This window comes from Macaca mulatta, chromosome 9, assembly GCF_049350105.2.
Source record: "Macaca mulatta isolate MMU2019108-1 chromosome 9, T2T-MMU8v2.0, whole genome shotgun sequence".
Taxonomy (NCBI): Eukaryota; Metazoa; Chordata; class Mammalia; order Primates; family Cercopithecidae; genus Macaca; species Macaca mulatta.
In genome coordinates this window covers 26645439-26660687 of record NC_133414.1, presented here as the reverse complement: position 1 = coordinate 26660687, position 15249 = coordinate 26645439, and the positions used below count along the sequence as shown (strand labels likewise).

The 15249-nt window shown below is 37.8% G+C and overlaps 1 protein-coding gene across 1 annotated transcript in view; it reads right to left on the bottom strand.

Annotated features, from left to right (window-relative positions):
• The window catches only part of GPR158 (G protein-coupled receptor 158), a 432618-nt gene that overhangs the window by 385604 nt on the left and 31765 nt on the right, over positions 1-15249 (bottom strand). The window contains exon 2 of the mRNA XM_001101165.5: positions 6310-6415. Coding sequence (XP_001101165.3) covers positions 6310-6415 — 106 coding nt within the window. The remainder of the gene's footprint in view (positions 1-6309; positions 6416-15249) is intronic.

Below are 15249 nucleotides of genomic sequence, written 5' to 3'. Positions count from 1 at the left end.
CTGAGAATCTCTATTCCAAATAACTCTCGAGAGCATAGTGGAAAACTCAGAAAAATACCGTCGGTTTCTATTAACTTTAAAAAGAAAGACTGTAACAAAATCAAACAAGATAGGCTTTAGCACTCCAAAAACAAATGAGGATCCATACAGTGGTGATATGGCCTCCTTTGGCTAAGCCTGGTAAACCAGTGATATGTGACTGAAACAGAAGATTAGCCTAGAAGAAAGAAGACTTAGAAGGTAGCTAACAGCAGTCTTCAAATACCTGAAAGGCAACCGCTACAAAAAAAAAAGTATTTTGTTTAAATTTATTTTGGGCAATTGATCAAAAATGATGGCCATGTATTAGAGGGAGGCCATCTAACAACAGCAGATTATCTCCATTAATTCCACAGTGTCAGGTACTGTTCTAGGCACAAATGAACACCTGATCATTGTCCTACATTCCAAAAGAAGACTGTGACTTTATATTAAATAACCACATTTCACCCTAGTAATAGGGGAAAAGAGAAGTTGTGCTACAAATACAATTAAAATGTAAATATCCACAATGATTACCAGTGTTTACTCCTCACTTACTATAAGACTGTTACAGTTTCCAGTGTGAAATAATGGCATTAAAAATAGCTTGCAACATTCTCATTACTTAGTTTCAATTGCACTAACACAGATCATAAGAAGATTGCATAAGCCAAAATTCATTTTAACTTTGTCCTTAAATGTCCCTCAGTGAATTTTAAGGCAATGTTACTGACTCAAGTGTACAAGGAAAGCCAGGGATTTGAAAGTTTTAAAAAACCTGTGCGGCTGGACTATGCTATAAGCTAGACTATATCCTAGAGCAGAGCTGTCCACTGTATTTTTCAGCATGGTAGCCACTAGTTATGGGCTCTTAAATGCTTGAAATCAGGTTAGTGAGGCTAGAAACTTCCTGTTTTGATTTTGTTTAATTTTAATTGGTTTAAACTTCAAAAGCAACATGTGGCTAGTGGCTATCATACTAGACAGCATGGCTCTAGAGATAGGTGAACAATAGTGTTTGTTAAACAGAAACTTTCTGGAGAAAAGAAGAGCAATGGTGAGATAGCAACCATGAGATGGAACTGACACGTAGCTATTTCTAAGTGAGTCACTAAATGAAAAGTCAAATGAAAGATCTCTAGAAAAGTACTCTAAACCTGCTGTAGCCAAATGAGTAAGTTACATTTTGTATGTAAGAGGGTTTTTCTGCTGTCTTTGAATCTTTGTATTCTGTTCGTCTTCTCATATACCAAATGATGTGCTTTCTTACCTTTTCAGGCTTCTTTAAAATTTAGCTTTAGAGATTCATTAAACTTACATTTGATAGAGTAGTAAAGAGTTACAAATAGATTTTCACCCAATACATTCCATAGAAAAGAGGAGACAGGGGAAACTGTCTTAGAGCAATATAAGACCAATGACTGGGGTGATAACACAACCACTCCAGCGAATCTGCTATCTTCAAAAAGTGGTCTCCGAAGCAGAGCAAACACAACTTTAATTGGCATGCATAAGGAAAATACTGGAATCTGTTTACATTTAACGTTTTAATAAAAGAAACATAAGCTGTTAAGCCTTGTCTTATTTAGGACTTGAATTAATATTAATGCCCTCACTCAATCTACCCTTCACATGATCACAAATCTGAGAAGGCACTTGGGACATCCTGAAGGAAAACTGGGAGTTTCAAGACAGAAAAACACTGACACTGGTCACTAGGTTCCTTCATTTGCTTCAATTTTCCATTTATTGCCTCTACATTTGGCCATTTAGATGAATTTTCAGAGTGTATTATTTTAAAGTGTAAAATATTCACGATTCTTCATAAGATGGTGTGTGACCCAGAAAATCTTCCCCCATAAAGATTCTCTGATTATCTCAAAATGAACTGCTCACTTCTGAGCTTAAAGATGGGTTATATATTGCTTTTTACAAAAAAAGACAAATGTTCCAAATTTGCTGATCTGTTCTGGGATGGCAAGTGGTTGGTTGTCAATAACGTCTGTGAAACAGGTATTAAAAAAAAAAAAAAAATTCCTTCAAAGCCGTTTTAACAATCCATAAGAAAGTCTTTTCAAGTGAGCATTTTGAAAATGGATATTTGAAAATATTTTCAGTGTTAAGTGGTTTTTGTTGCCAAAACCTATAAATATTCACATACCTCTACAGTTTAAACTTGGAAATAAAATGTCCTAGTCGGCTTTAATATATTTAACACAAAGAGATTCAGTGGGTTTTTAACCTATTCCTTTAAAATATTAAAATGACCAGCTTTCGAATTAGTTTGCAAGGACCAATTGACATCAAGTAAGATGAAGAATTGCCAGCTGTATCTCTGCAAAGAAAACCTCTGCAAAAATTGGTAGCAAACACAGTTGACAATTTATTACTTCAATTTGGACTGATTTATCCTTGTGAGGAATCTTTTTCAACCATGACAGTATTAAAACTAAGTATAAAAATAAAGTGAGGGCCGGGCGCGGTGGCTCAAGCCTGTAATCCCAGCACTTTGGGAGGCCGAGACGGGCGGATCACGAGGTCAGGAGTTCGAGACCATCCTGGCTAACACGGTGAAACCCCGTCTCTACTAAAAAATACAAAAAACTAGCCGGGCGAGGTGGCGGGCGCCTGTAGTCCTGGCTACTCAGGAAGCTGAGGCAGGAGAATGGCGTAAAAACCCGGGAGGCAGAGCTTGCAGTGAGCTGAGATCCGGCCACTACACTCCAGCCTGGGCGACACAGCGAGACTCCGTCTCAAAAAAAAAAATAAATAAATAAATAAAAAATAAAGTGAACGTAGAGACCTCTGAATCACTGCATTACTAAGTATTAAACAAAGATTTTCAAAAATTATGACATAATCTTAAGTCTCACCAAAAATTTTATTAAAATTATGAATCAATTCTATTGCTATAAAAATACAAGTATTTTAACAAAGTAATGTAATTTACATTAAAATGTTATTTCATCTTCATCTCAACCTTGTAAAATTTTCTGATTTATAATATACTTAACACAAAAATATAACAAAAAATGTATATATGCTCTAAATTTAAAATATGTATATACCATGGACTGATATTTAGAAGGTATTTACTAATGGAATATAACCAAAGAGTTTCCAGGATACTCTCCTAATATTTTCTATTTCAAACAACTTTTTTTAAAACTTCTTATAGTGGAAACAAAGCAAAAGAAAATATTTAAAACAAAAATTAATATCAATTAATTTTATGTTTAAACTATTCTGTAGGAGAGGATGTGAAAACTGACCAAGTCCATTTTGCAGTAATCTAGATTAGTTATGAAGACATGTCCTTCGAAAAATGCTTACTGGCCTCCTAGACCTTATGAAGACCTAAACCCGAGAGATTATTTTCTTCACAAACCATTCCATGCCTTTCTAAAATGCTCCTGAGGCTTTTGTCATTGCTTCCATGTCACTTATCTGTTTCCAACATCAGACCTGATATTCTGGTTGTACATACCCTAGAGGCTGAAAAGTTTTCCAACATCGCTAGAAAAATTTTTACAGTGAAAAGTCTGCCTCATTTATAACTTTGAAATTTGTAACTTTGTCTATTGTTTACAAGAGAAGAATGTCAAACATCAGCAAGATAAAACCCACTGTAAACCAAGACGAGTGTCTTTATTTCTAACGAATGGACATTCATAAAGACAGGACCCTACATCCCACAAATGTGGATCATGGTAAGTGCTTCCCAAAATAAGCCAGCTTACACAGCAATCCTTGGGGTGGTAATGGGGGGGTTGTTACAAAGAATAAAGTGGAGCCAGAACACATGAAAAATGCCACAAGCGAGAGATGTTTCTTTCTGTTTTCCCAAGCAGTAAAAACCTCCAGAGAAGCCAGCTTCTAATCTCTAACTCACATTTGTATGGGAAAGGGACTGAAAAACTATTCCCAGTAACTACACTGAGGATGTGGCCCAGAACTGTTGCAGGTGCCTAGAGCGATCAGCACAAACTATACAACCTTAGAGAAGCCCAATAAAATGTGTGAAGAGTTCCAGGACAGACCTGTGCAGGGAAGGCTACCCCATGAGGGCCTCCTGAGCATAGCCAGGACACAAAGATTCTTTACTCCCAACTCCAGTACCTGGGCAACAAAAGGTGGCAAGAGGGACACAGACTGCAAGTTGAACATACACTCTGTAGATCCATTGTTTTGATACTGCTTTTCGATCACTTAGCTTCTTTCTACAATATTTTCTAATGAAATTGTAGAATATTTTTCCACCTTTTTCAGTAGGAATTTAATAAATATAATGCTCCCATATATAATCCCAAAAGTTATACATTTCAACCTAATCTTTGTTAATCAGAAGAGAGGATAATATTTTATCTTGAAATAACCTAGTTTATCTCAAAGCTTTAAAAAGACACAAAACCCAGAAAATTAATCATCCTGATGCAATGAAAATAAATCAATCTTCCAAAAGGAAAAAGAGGTTCTTGTAGTATGACCATCTAGTCAAATAAACAGATGCACTGTAAGGACACAAAACCACACCATGATTATTAGAGGCAAGCAGCCACTGTAACAAACTGAAAAGTAAGTATCTCCTTATTTCTAGGCAGACTGCTTGTTGAACCACCCAGGAGCACCACTAACACAAGGCTATATAGAAATGAACACACACAGATCAATATCCACAATATGACACCCATGCAGAAAAAAGTCCACTCTGGCTAAAAGACAACACTAAGTGGCTATCTGCTCTTAACAGAAGAATATTGCTGTAGACATTGGCATGGAGATAATAATCAGGCTGAAGATATTCACCAAGCCAAGCAATTGAAATTCATATCTTAGAAATGCCCGAATCATCTTAAGTGGAGGCTCAGAAATGTTCAAAACCCTAAGAACATTTAAAGGAGACCAAAAGAAGAGCTCAATTTTGTGAGTTAGCAAGGTGGAAACATTAACTGTGGATGGCAATCTCTGTGGAGGTGTATGGAGATGTGGGAGGAGGGGTGTGGATATGAGGGAATGGGGGGGCTGTGGGAATGTATTGACGAAGTGGGGGATCATCAGGATATGGTGGAGACATGTGATAGATTTAGAGGGATATGGGGCATTATGGGGGCTTCTTACGGTTTGGGGGCAAGAGGATTGAGGGATGCTGTGGAGAGTGTGGTGGCAGGGTGGAAGTATGTATTGAATGCATGGTGGATGTGGGAAACAGTGAAAAGATATTTAGGGTGTGGGAGTACAGGGGTATGTGGGTTGTGTGTGGCAGGAGTATGCACGGTGGGTGTATACATGGTAAATAATCAATGGGCATATATACGTGTATATGCATGCATATATACCTGTACACGTGTCTGTGCATTTTTTTGTGTGTAATGGTACAAATAAGTGCTTATTCCTAAATTTCCTTCTGATTTAAAATTCCTTCCTTAAAAATTACACTATGTACAATCACCTTTCACAAATGGCAAAAATTCAAATTAAAGATGTAAATTACTACATTTGTGGAAATATCCCCTCTGTTTTAAATAAAGCAAGCTGACTTTCCTCACAAAGTCATGGAATCAATGTTGAAATAGCCCAAGTATTTAAGATCAAGAACTTTATTGTATGTTTATTTCACAGTTTGAGGACCTTGAAAATGGACTACTAAAAATGAAATCACTATTATGTCGTCATATTTCTTCTCTGAAACTACAAAAGACACGTGATAGTCTTATTTCCAGAAGCATGATCTCTATGCCTGTTTCCTATCAACCAGAGTTATCATCAAATTCAGCATGAATAGGGACTAAAAACTGAACAAATACACACACATATACACAATTCCTTTCCAGGACCCTGTACAGTGTTTTCTCCTTGTTTTCAAAATTGCCCCACCATACCTTGTCTAGTGCTCTTCTAGCAGATAGCAGTGTGTCTGAATGAATACCACCAATATTTCAATAAACATCATATTCCATAAAAACAGGCATAATTTGACCCTTCCTGGGACTGATTTCTCATCTCAGGACTATTTTAAATTTCCAGCCCATTTTGAAGAATAGGGCCAGGCTTTGAGTGAAGTCAAACTTCAGATGTAATTGTAGTTTGGCCTTCTTTCAGTCCCCAAATGAACAGTTATTCTACACAAATCTTATTTTCTACTCCTAGTTCAGTTCATTTGGCGGCACTGAGACCTACAAAGATTTTGTTCCCAGTAAGATGCCTCTTGTTCATTTACCCCCACAAATATAACATATTCAAAATAACATATTTCTGAGCTTAAAAAGGATTTTATTTTCATCTTCTTACCTCTGAATTATTGAGGTGGCATTTATGAGTTCCTGAAAACCAGCCATCACTTGAGCATTGGTCAATGTCCACTTTCTGAAGATTTATGTCAACTTTCATGACACCCCTAGAAACAGAAAAGGATAAAAAGAACAAATTAATCTGGGCATTTATGATTTCTCTGTACTTTATCCTTGAAATTATAAAATTATCATAAAGAATATGCCAAAAATTGTCAAATTGCCCACTCATATTCAACCAAAGTGTACCAAGAGAAGACACACAGTAGAAGAAAATCATTAAGTATTGGCTTTATGTAAGTCCAAAGGCAGGGAGCTGTCTTCACTTCCTTATATAATGGCCGGTACATGATAGGTGCTCAATAAATATGTGTTGATTGCCTGAACTCCAGGACGATATTGCTCTAGACATGGCAGAAAATGTGACTGTAAAATAACACTTGCTCTCAGAACCTCTTCTAGTAAAGTAAATTGAAATAAAGCCTTCGGTTTATTTCTTTCTACTCCTATTTCCCATTGCAGGGCTAGGAAGATTGGGGAGTAGGGAGGACAGTATCAGCAAATAAGCATCTCATTCCTCTGATCTCCCATCCTAATAACTCGAAACAGCTCTTTATGTCTCCCAGTGTTCCGCATTACACATAGAGATTTGCCTCACTACAGAAATGCTGACTACAATTTTTTTCTTTTAAATCTGGAAACGAAGAGACTGCATTTCGCTTAGCCATTTGAGAAGTGTCACTAAGAAAGACAACTCACAAATTCAGAGCCAGTCAAAAGCTAAATTGCAAAGAAAGCTCCAAGTTGGTCTAAAATTCCTCCACTTCCTCCAACCAACTTTCTCTCTATATTTTCCTAAGATTCCCTCCTTTCTATTTTTCACCACCAGCAGCACCACTAGCAGCAGTTGCTGCAGAAATAGCTGTCCAACACTGAACTATCACACATGGACTTTATTGAAATAAATATTCTGCATCCTGGGCCCTGAAGCTTTATAATGTCGTTTTTCACAAACTTAAGTATATATACCCCACTAAAAACTACTCAAATGAAAACACATTTTCAAGGTCCCACACCCCTAATTTAAACAATTTTTCATTATGATATCACTCATATATATAAAACAAAAAAGTAGGCTCAAATTCCTGATTTTATAGCTCCTGTAGCAACAAGGAATCCCACAGAATTACAATATAAATGCAAACAAAACTATAAAACCAACAAAAACCAAATTTAAAATATTCATTTAAGAAAACCAAACCTTATGCTTTGCCAAAACAAAGTCACCTCTCAAAACAGGAATGTAGCACTGACTGCTAGTTCAGCAATCTTATTTTGCCACACATGTTATGACTCATTCCTCTCATCTCTTTTCTCCTTTTAAACTACTGTGAAGCATTCTAACAGAATGGCTTAATGCCATTTGGGCTTCCTTTGGGGTGAATAAATCATTTCTTTTTTCAGTCTGCCTGTGTTCTTTTCTTTAACCTGTGAGAAAAGTACTACATTACCTAGTGCCTACATGCTCAAAAGATACACAGAAACAAATAGGGACACTAAGACTTCCTGCCAGTATTTGGTTTATCCAGATAATCCAGAATACGTTTGAGTTGATTTTCCAGATGATCGGAGAAATGAAAACCCAAAGATTGCAGAAAACACGCTGATCATTCAGAAATATAGACCCCATCTTGCAAAATATTACTGTTGTGGGCCATAAGGCAATAAAACACATGTTTATGTGATAAATGAATGGATTTCCAAGTAACCTAATGCCTTAACCCAGTTCACTCCTTTCCTCTTTCAACAAATATTTGCTTGGTATGTGCATATCACTGTAAGACACACTATGTACGACAGAAAGGCAAACCTACCCCCAAGGAACACTAAAAGACATAAGACATTTTGAAAATGACAAAAGTATTTAATGGACAGTAGATACTAAATTCTGGAGGATTTGGGGAACTATCATTTGGAGTAAAGTAGGGCTTCAATCACCATTCGTTGACATACTGACTGCTTTCACCACTAGAACCTTCCATCGAACTATGTTCCATAAAAGTTAATCCAATCATCTAAGCCCGCTTCTCATTCTACTTTATGCTCTTTGGAAATAACATTCTTTCATTCATTCAGTAGATACTCAGTGAGTGCTTACTATGTGCCAGAATTTTTCTTGGTTTTTGAAATGCATCAGTAAGTAGGAACATAAAATCCTGCCTTCATAGAGCTTAATTCTAGTGTGGGATAGAGAAATAGGTAAAATAAATGACTAAATTATACTATATTTTACAAAAAAAAAAAAATAAGTTCCATGGGGAAAACAATTTCAAGCAGATAAAGGGGATGAAATAGAAAACTTTAAAAAAAATTTTAAGGGTGGTCAGGATAAGTCTCACTGAGGTGAAATTTCTTTTTTATTATTATTATTATTATACTTTAAGTTCTACGGTACATGTGCATAACGTGCAGGTTTGTTACATATGTATACTTGTGCCATGTTGGTGTGCTGCACCCATCAACTCGTCAGCACCCATCAATTCGTCCTTTACATCAGGTATAACTTCCAATGCAATCCCTCCCCCCTCCCCCAAATAGGCCCTGGTGTGTGATGTTCCCCTTCCCGAGTCCAAGTGATCTTATTGTTCAGTTCCCACCTATGAGTGAGAACATGCGGTGTTTGGTTTTCTATTCTTGCAATAGTTTTCTGAGAATGATGGTTTCCAGCTGCATCCATGTCCCTACAAAGGACACAAACTCATCCTTTTTTATGGCTGCATAGTATTCCATGGTGTATATGTGCCACATTTTCTTAATCCAGTCTGTCACTGATGGACATTTGGGTTGATTCCAAGTCTTTGCTATTGTGAATAGTGCTGCAATGAACATACGTGTGCATGTGTCTTTATAGCAGCATGATTTATAATCCTTTGGGTATATACCCAGTAATGGGATGGCTGGGTCATATGGTACTTCTAGATCTAGATCCTTGAGGAATCGCCATACTGTTTTCCATAATGGTTGAACTAGTTTACAATCCCACCAACAGTGTAAAAGTGTTCCTATTTCTCCATATCCTCTCCAGCACCTGTTGTTTCCTGACTTTTTAATGATTGCCATTCTAACTGGTGTGAGATGGTATCTCATTGTGGTTTTGATTTGCATTTCTCTGATGGCCAGTGATGATGAGCATTTTTTCATGTGTCTGTTGGCTGTATGCATGTCTTCTTTTGAGAAATGTCTGTTCATATCCTTTGCCCACTTTTTGATGGGGTTGTTTGTTTTTTTCTTGTAAATTTGTTTGAGTTCTTTGTAGGTTCTGGATATTAGCCCTTTGTCAGATGAGTAGATTGCAAAAATTTTCTCCCATTCTGTAGGTTGCCTGTTCACTCTGATGGTAGTTTCTTTTGCTGTGCAGAAGCTCTTTAGTTTAATGAGATCCCATTTGTCAATTTTGGCTTTTGTTGCCGTTGCTTTTGGTGTTTTAAACATGAAGTCCTTGCCCATGCCTATGTCCTGAATGGTATTACCTAGGTTTTCTTCTAGGGTTTTTATGGTATTAGGTCTAACACTTAAGTCTCTATTCTGACTCAACACAGTTCAAGGTATAATTAGAACAGGTTTATAAAAACACTCTAAATCATCAGTATCATAAAGCTTCTCACCGGACTACTGTTGTCCAATACATTTTGGTTTTCTTTCTTGACTATCTTATTTAGAAAATACTTGCAATTGGCAAACTAATCAATATGCATTTCTACTCGTTCCACAATTGCTGGTAATAATGAGGTCAAGTTTTTCTCAACAATCTTGCCATGGCAGTTCAGTTCCCAGACAGTGGAATTCCAGTTTACTCAGACATCGGCTAACTTGGAAAATAAAAAGCTGCAATTACTGTGGTGGTTTCCTTCCCTGGGGAAAACTGACTTCAGAAAAAGGCAACTCAACTGACTGAAAGCTTTTGCCCTTCATTCCAAGTTCATACATGGAAACTAAAAAGTCACCGCAGACCTCAAGCCCAGCTTGTGAAGCATTCCAGATTGTGCAAAACCATGGAAGATAATGAGCTATGTTTCCCAGCTGGGAAATCAACACTGAGGCTTCTTCATTAGAGCCTAAGCCTGGGCGCCTAGAGACTTATAAAACCCTGGGGGAAGCTGCTGTAGACTTCCTGTCCGGGGGAAGCGGAGGTTTGGGGAATAGAAAGAAAACCCTCTCTTCGTGGGGAAGAGCATCCTGCCGAAAGGGACGCGAAGATCCAACACCCAAGGACCCATGTGTCCCATCACAGACCAGGCCCGGCGAGAGCCCCATCGGGCCTGCGCCCTGCATCCCCTGAGTGGGCATCTCAGGGGCGGAAGTGTTCCTGGGAAATTCTGAGGGTGAGAAAGCTGGCTGCTGTTTCATGGCCTCAGGACACGAAAGTGAGGGTCAAAAAATAGCCTGTAAGTGGCCTCCAGAGAATGGAAAATATAGCAAATAGGATCCCCCAAACACCTGGGTGCTCAGCTACACTGCAGACCAGCATTTTCCTCTATTTGTCCATCAATAGAACAACAAGCCCAAAGCAGGATTCAGCCCATCAAACACCATTTCCCTACTGGTCTTTCTCTGTGAATGGACCTCCAAGTCAAAGCAATGGCCAAGTGCCAGAGGTTGGATTCCCTTTGTGCTTCTTGTATCTTGACCCTTCTCTTCCATATGCATGGCCACTGCCTTGCTCTAGGCCCTCATCTTTCCCGGGTTAAAAATGTTTAATAATAGCATACTCTTGGGTCCTGTTTGACATTGCTCCAAGTAAAGATCCTGGTTTGTAGCTCTTGACGTTTGTATGGTGTAGGGACCTTCTTTAAGAAAAACAAAATCATGAATACACATTTAAGTGACAAGACGACCTTTGGCCCTAGGTCTTTGGGTGATAGCTGTTGGATGGGTAGGCACCATGGGCATTAAGAGTATTACCAGAAGCCATTTCTATTCCAGAATGGCCAGTAACTTCACTATACACAGAAGTGACCACAAACAACTTTAATATATATTTCTAAACCCAGACTAAAACAAAAATCCTAAACTTCCTCTTAACCAGTTTGCAAAACTGCCCACAGCCTAGGAAAAGTGTAATGGAGGCACATTATACCAGAAAGAGACCATTGCATTCAAAATATCTTATTTTTGCAAATTTTACAAAAACAGTTGACCACAAAACTCATTTCTAGTACCCATTCCAGGATTTTAGAAAGTTCCCATGCAAGTAAGGGTTGCTGAAGCCGAAGAATCATATACTACTTTCTATGTAATATTTGAAACATATAAACCCAATCCTGACAATTCCCTATTTGAAATCAGTATTGCTCACTTTCCTAAAGCTTAAAATCCAAGTTCCCTGGAATGACATAAGCAGGGCCCTGCTACTTCCAACTTCTCCAACCACTCTCATGCATATATTCCTTGTTCCAGACAATTCAGAACTACATTTAGAGTCCTAAAAAATTCATGCTATCTCAAACCATTCTTTCATAGATGCCTTTATACATGAAGTCCTTTTGCCTAAAGTATGCTTTACATTATACCTTCTACCTGGCCACTTTATAAAGCCTCCCATGAACTCCAAGTCTGATATGGAAGACAGTCCCTTATTCTCCCATAATACACTGTGCTTACCTTCTTCATATCAATTAGCACGCTATATTATAATATTTGATTTTCAATGATATGTTTTCCCCACTGAAATTTACATGGTCTGTATCTTTTTTTAACATTTTTCCTCAGCTCCTAAATCAGCCCACAGCCAAAAATTAACTTTGGAGGAATTGCAGACACAAGAGAAGCAAGGAGTAGCTAAACCAACATCCCACCCCTCCAGAAAAAAAAATACCCAAGCAAATTGAAAATATCATAAACTGCTATGGAGGAATGGATAGAGAGAAAGACTGGATAGGCTGATGGAAAGACTTGAAATTCTGCTTTTCTCCCTCCCCATGTTACCTTGGACAATAATTTCTCTGCTCCGTCACTGCAAAAAAAATGGACAGTAACAGCCTATGTGGTCAATATTGATGGGATATCAAGGTAGAAGTTCTGCTGAAATAGATTGATGAAAACAGGTGCCTGTAGATCAGCTGCCATTAGTCACTCACTTCTAACAATAGACAGCCAGAACAGAATCCAGTGCCTAGAAATGGATTATTGCCATAATGAAAACTCTAAACCTATGCCAGTGACTTTGGGACCAAGCAAACGCTGAAAGGGCCTCAGTGATGGTTAATGAAAGTGGGAATCTGTTGGTGAGTTTTGAAGGACAATGAAGACAATGTTATTGGAGGCAGGAACAAAAGGGACTTTTGTTATATAGTAAGTAGAAAGTTTGACAGCACCATCCCCTGTGAACAAGTGAATTTGTAGATCCGGCTGAGGAAGTTTCTAGACAAATGCAGAAATGCTACACCTGGCTCTTTCTAGCTGCCTCTGATAAATATAAAAAGACATGGACTAAAGAAGGGGCTGGTTCATGGTTTTATGTTTTGGCTTTTTGAGACAGAGTCTCTGTCACCCAGGCTGGAGTACAATGGCACGATCTCAGCTCACTGCAACCTCCACCTCCCCGGTTGAAGTGATTCTCCTGCCTAAGCCTCCGGAATAGCTGGGACTACAGGTACGCACCACCATGCCCTGCTAATTTTTCTATATTTAGGAGAGATGGGGTTTCACTATGTTGACCAGGGTGGTCTTGAACTCCTGACCTCAGGTGATCCACCCGCCTCAGCCTCCCAAAGTGCTAGGATTACAGGCTTGAGCCACTGTGCCCAGCCATGTTTTGGCTTTTTAATTATGGTAAAATATATACAACAGAATTTACCATCTTAACCATTTGTAACATATGCTTTTATAGTATTGAGTACATACATATTATTGTGCAACCAATCTTGGGAACTCTTTTCATCTTGCAAAACTGAAACTCTGTTCCCTTTAAATGACAAATCCCTATTCCCCAACTCTGCCAAGCTCTTGGATTAAAACTACCTTTCTCTCTCTATGAATTTAACTACTCTAGGTTCCTCATATATGTGGAATCACACATTATTTGTCTTTTCATAACTGGCTCATTTCACTTAGTATAATGTCCCCAAGGTTCATCCATGTTGTAGCATGTGTCAGAATTTCCTTCCTTTTTAAGGCTTAACAAGATTCCATTTTTTATATACACCACATTTTGTTTAGCCATTCATCTGTGGTAGGCCCCTTGAGTTCCTTCCCCTTTTGGCTATTGTAAATAATGTTGGTATGGAGCTGCTTAGATTTTTAACAAAATTTAGAAGAAATAGAAAAAGCCAGGACTGCTGAATTTGAAATAAAACTTTCTCCAGAAACACAACAAGCAAATAAAATATGGTGTATTAGTTTGTTAAGGCTGCCATAACTAAGCATCTCAGACTGGGTGATTTGAACAACAGAACTTTATTTTCTCACAATTCTTTAAGCTAGAAGTTTAACATAAAGGAGTCGGCAGAGTTGCTCTCTTCTGAGCTCTCTCCTTGACTTGTAAATGGCCATCTTCTTGTGTCTTCACATGGTCTTCCCTCTGTGCATGTCTGTCTCCTCATTTCTTAGGAGGACATCAGTCATACTGGATTAGGACCCACCCTAAATGACCTCATTTTAACTTACTTCTTTAAAGATTCTGTCACCAAATACAATCACAATGTGAGATATTAGAGGTTAGGACTGCAACATATCAATTTTTGGAGAACACAATTCATACCACAATATATGGTATCCTGATTTATATCCTGGAACAGAAAAGGGGCATTAGTGGAAAAACAGGAAACCTGAATGAAGCCTGTAGTTAATATTAGCTCCTTACTTTTGATAATTTTACCATGGTTATGTAAGATGTATTACTACAGGAAGCTGTATAAAGAGTATATAGAAACTTTCTTTTCTATCTTTACTAATCTTCTGAAAGTCTAAAAGTATTTTAAAATACTTTTAAAAACTTCCTAGTTATAGAAAACTAGTTTTAAAAAAATAAAATAAAATAAATAAGGGAGACTCGGCCTGGCACGGTAGCTCACACCTGTAATCCCAGCACTTTGTGAGGCCGAGGCAGGCGGATCATGAGGTCAGGAGATGGAGACCATCCTGGCTAACACGGTGAAACCCTATCTCTACTAAGGATACAAAAAATTAACCGGACATGGTGGCGGGCACCTATAGTCCCAGCTACTTGGGAGGCTGAGGCAGGAGAATGGCGTGAACCTGGGAGGCGGAGCTTGCAGTGAGCCGAGATCGCGCCACTACACTCCAGCCTGGGCAACAGAGCGAGACTCTGTCTCAAAAGAAAAAAAATAATAGTAAGGGATACTCAAGAATTAAAGAGAAAATATGCAAATAAACAGAAAATATGCAAATCATATGCAGAATGAAGAGATAAAAAGGAATGTTTAAAAAGCAGTATTAGGATACATTGTTCTCAAACTGAAAAACTAAAAGAGAAGGATTAAAAGGATAAGTTGATAGACCATATAAAACGCCAGTTTGCCCCAAAAGGAAGAAAAAAGTTTAATAGTGCAATAAGCATAAAAAATTTAAATCATTCACTTCCCTGAAAACTTCAGGCCTAGATGGCTTTATATACAAATTCTACCAAACTTTTAAGGAACAGTTCTGGTTTTATGTTTTCACAAACAAAAAAGAAAAAGAAAACCCCACCCAGTTCACTTTACATGATTTTTATTCCAAACCACATGAGGGCAATAAAAAAAAAATTGCAGCCACATTTTATCTATGCATGTAGATTTAAGAGTCTCAAAGGAAATATGGGCTAAACAAATGTTTAAATATATTAAAATAATTATATGTCATGATATAGTGGAATATATATCAGAATGAAAGGTTATTTTAGCACTAGAAAAATATGCCCAAAAAATTCAAAATAGAAGAA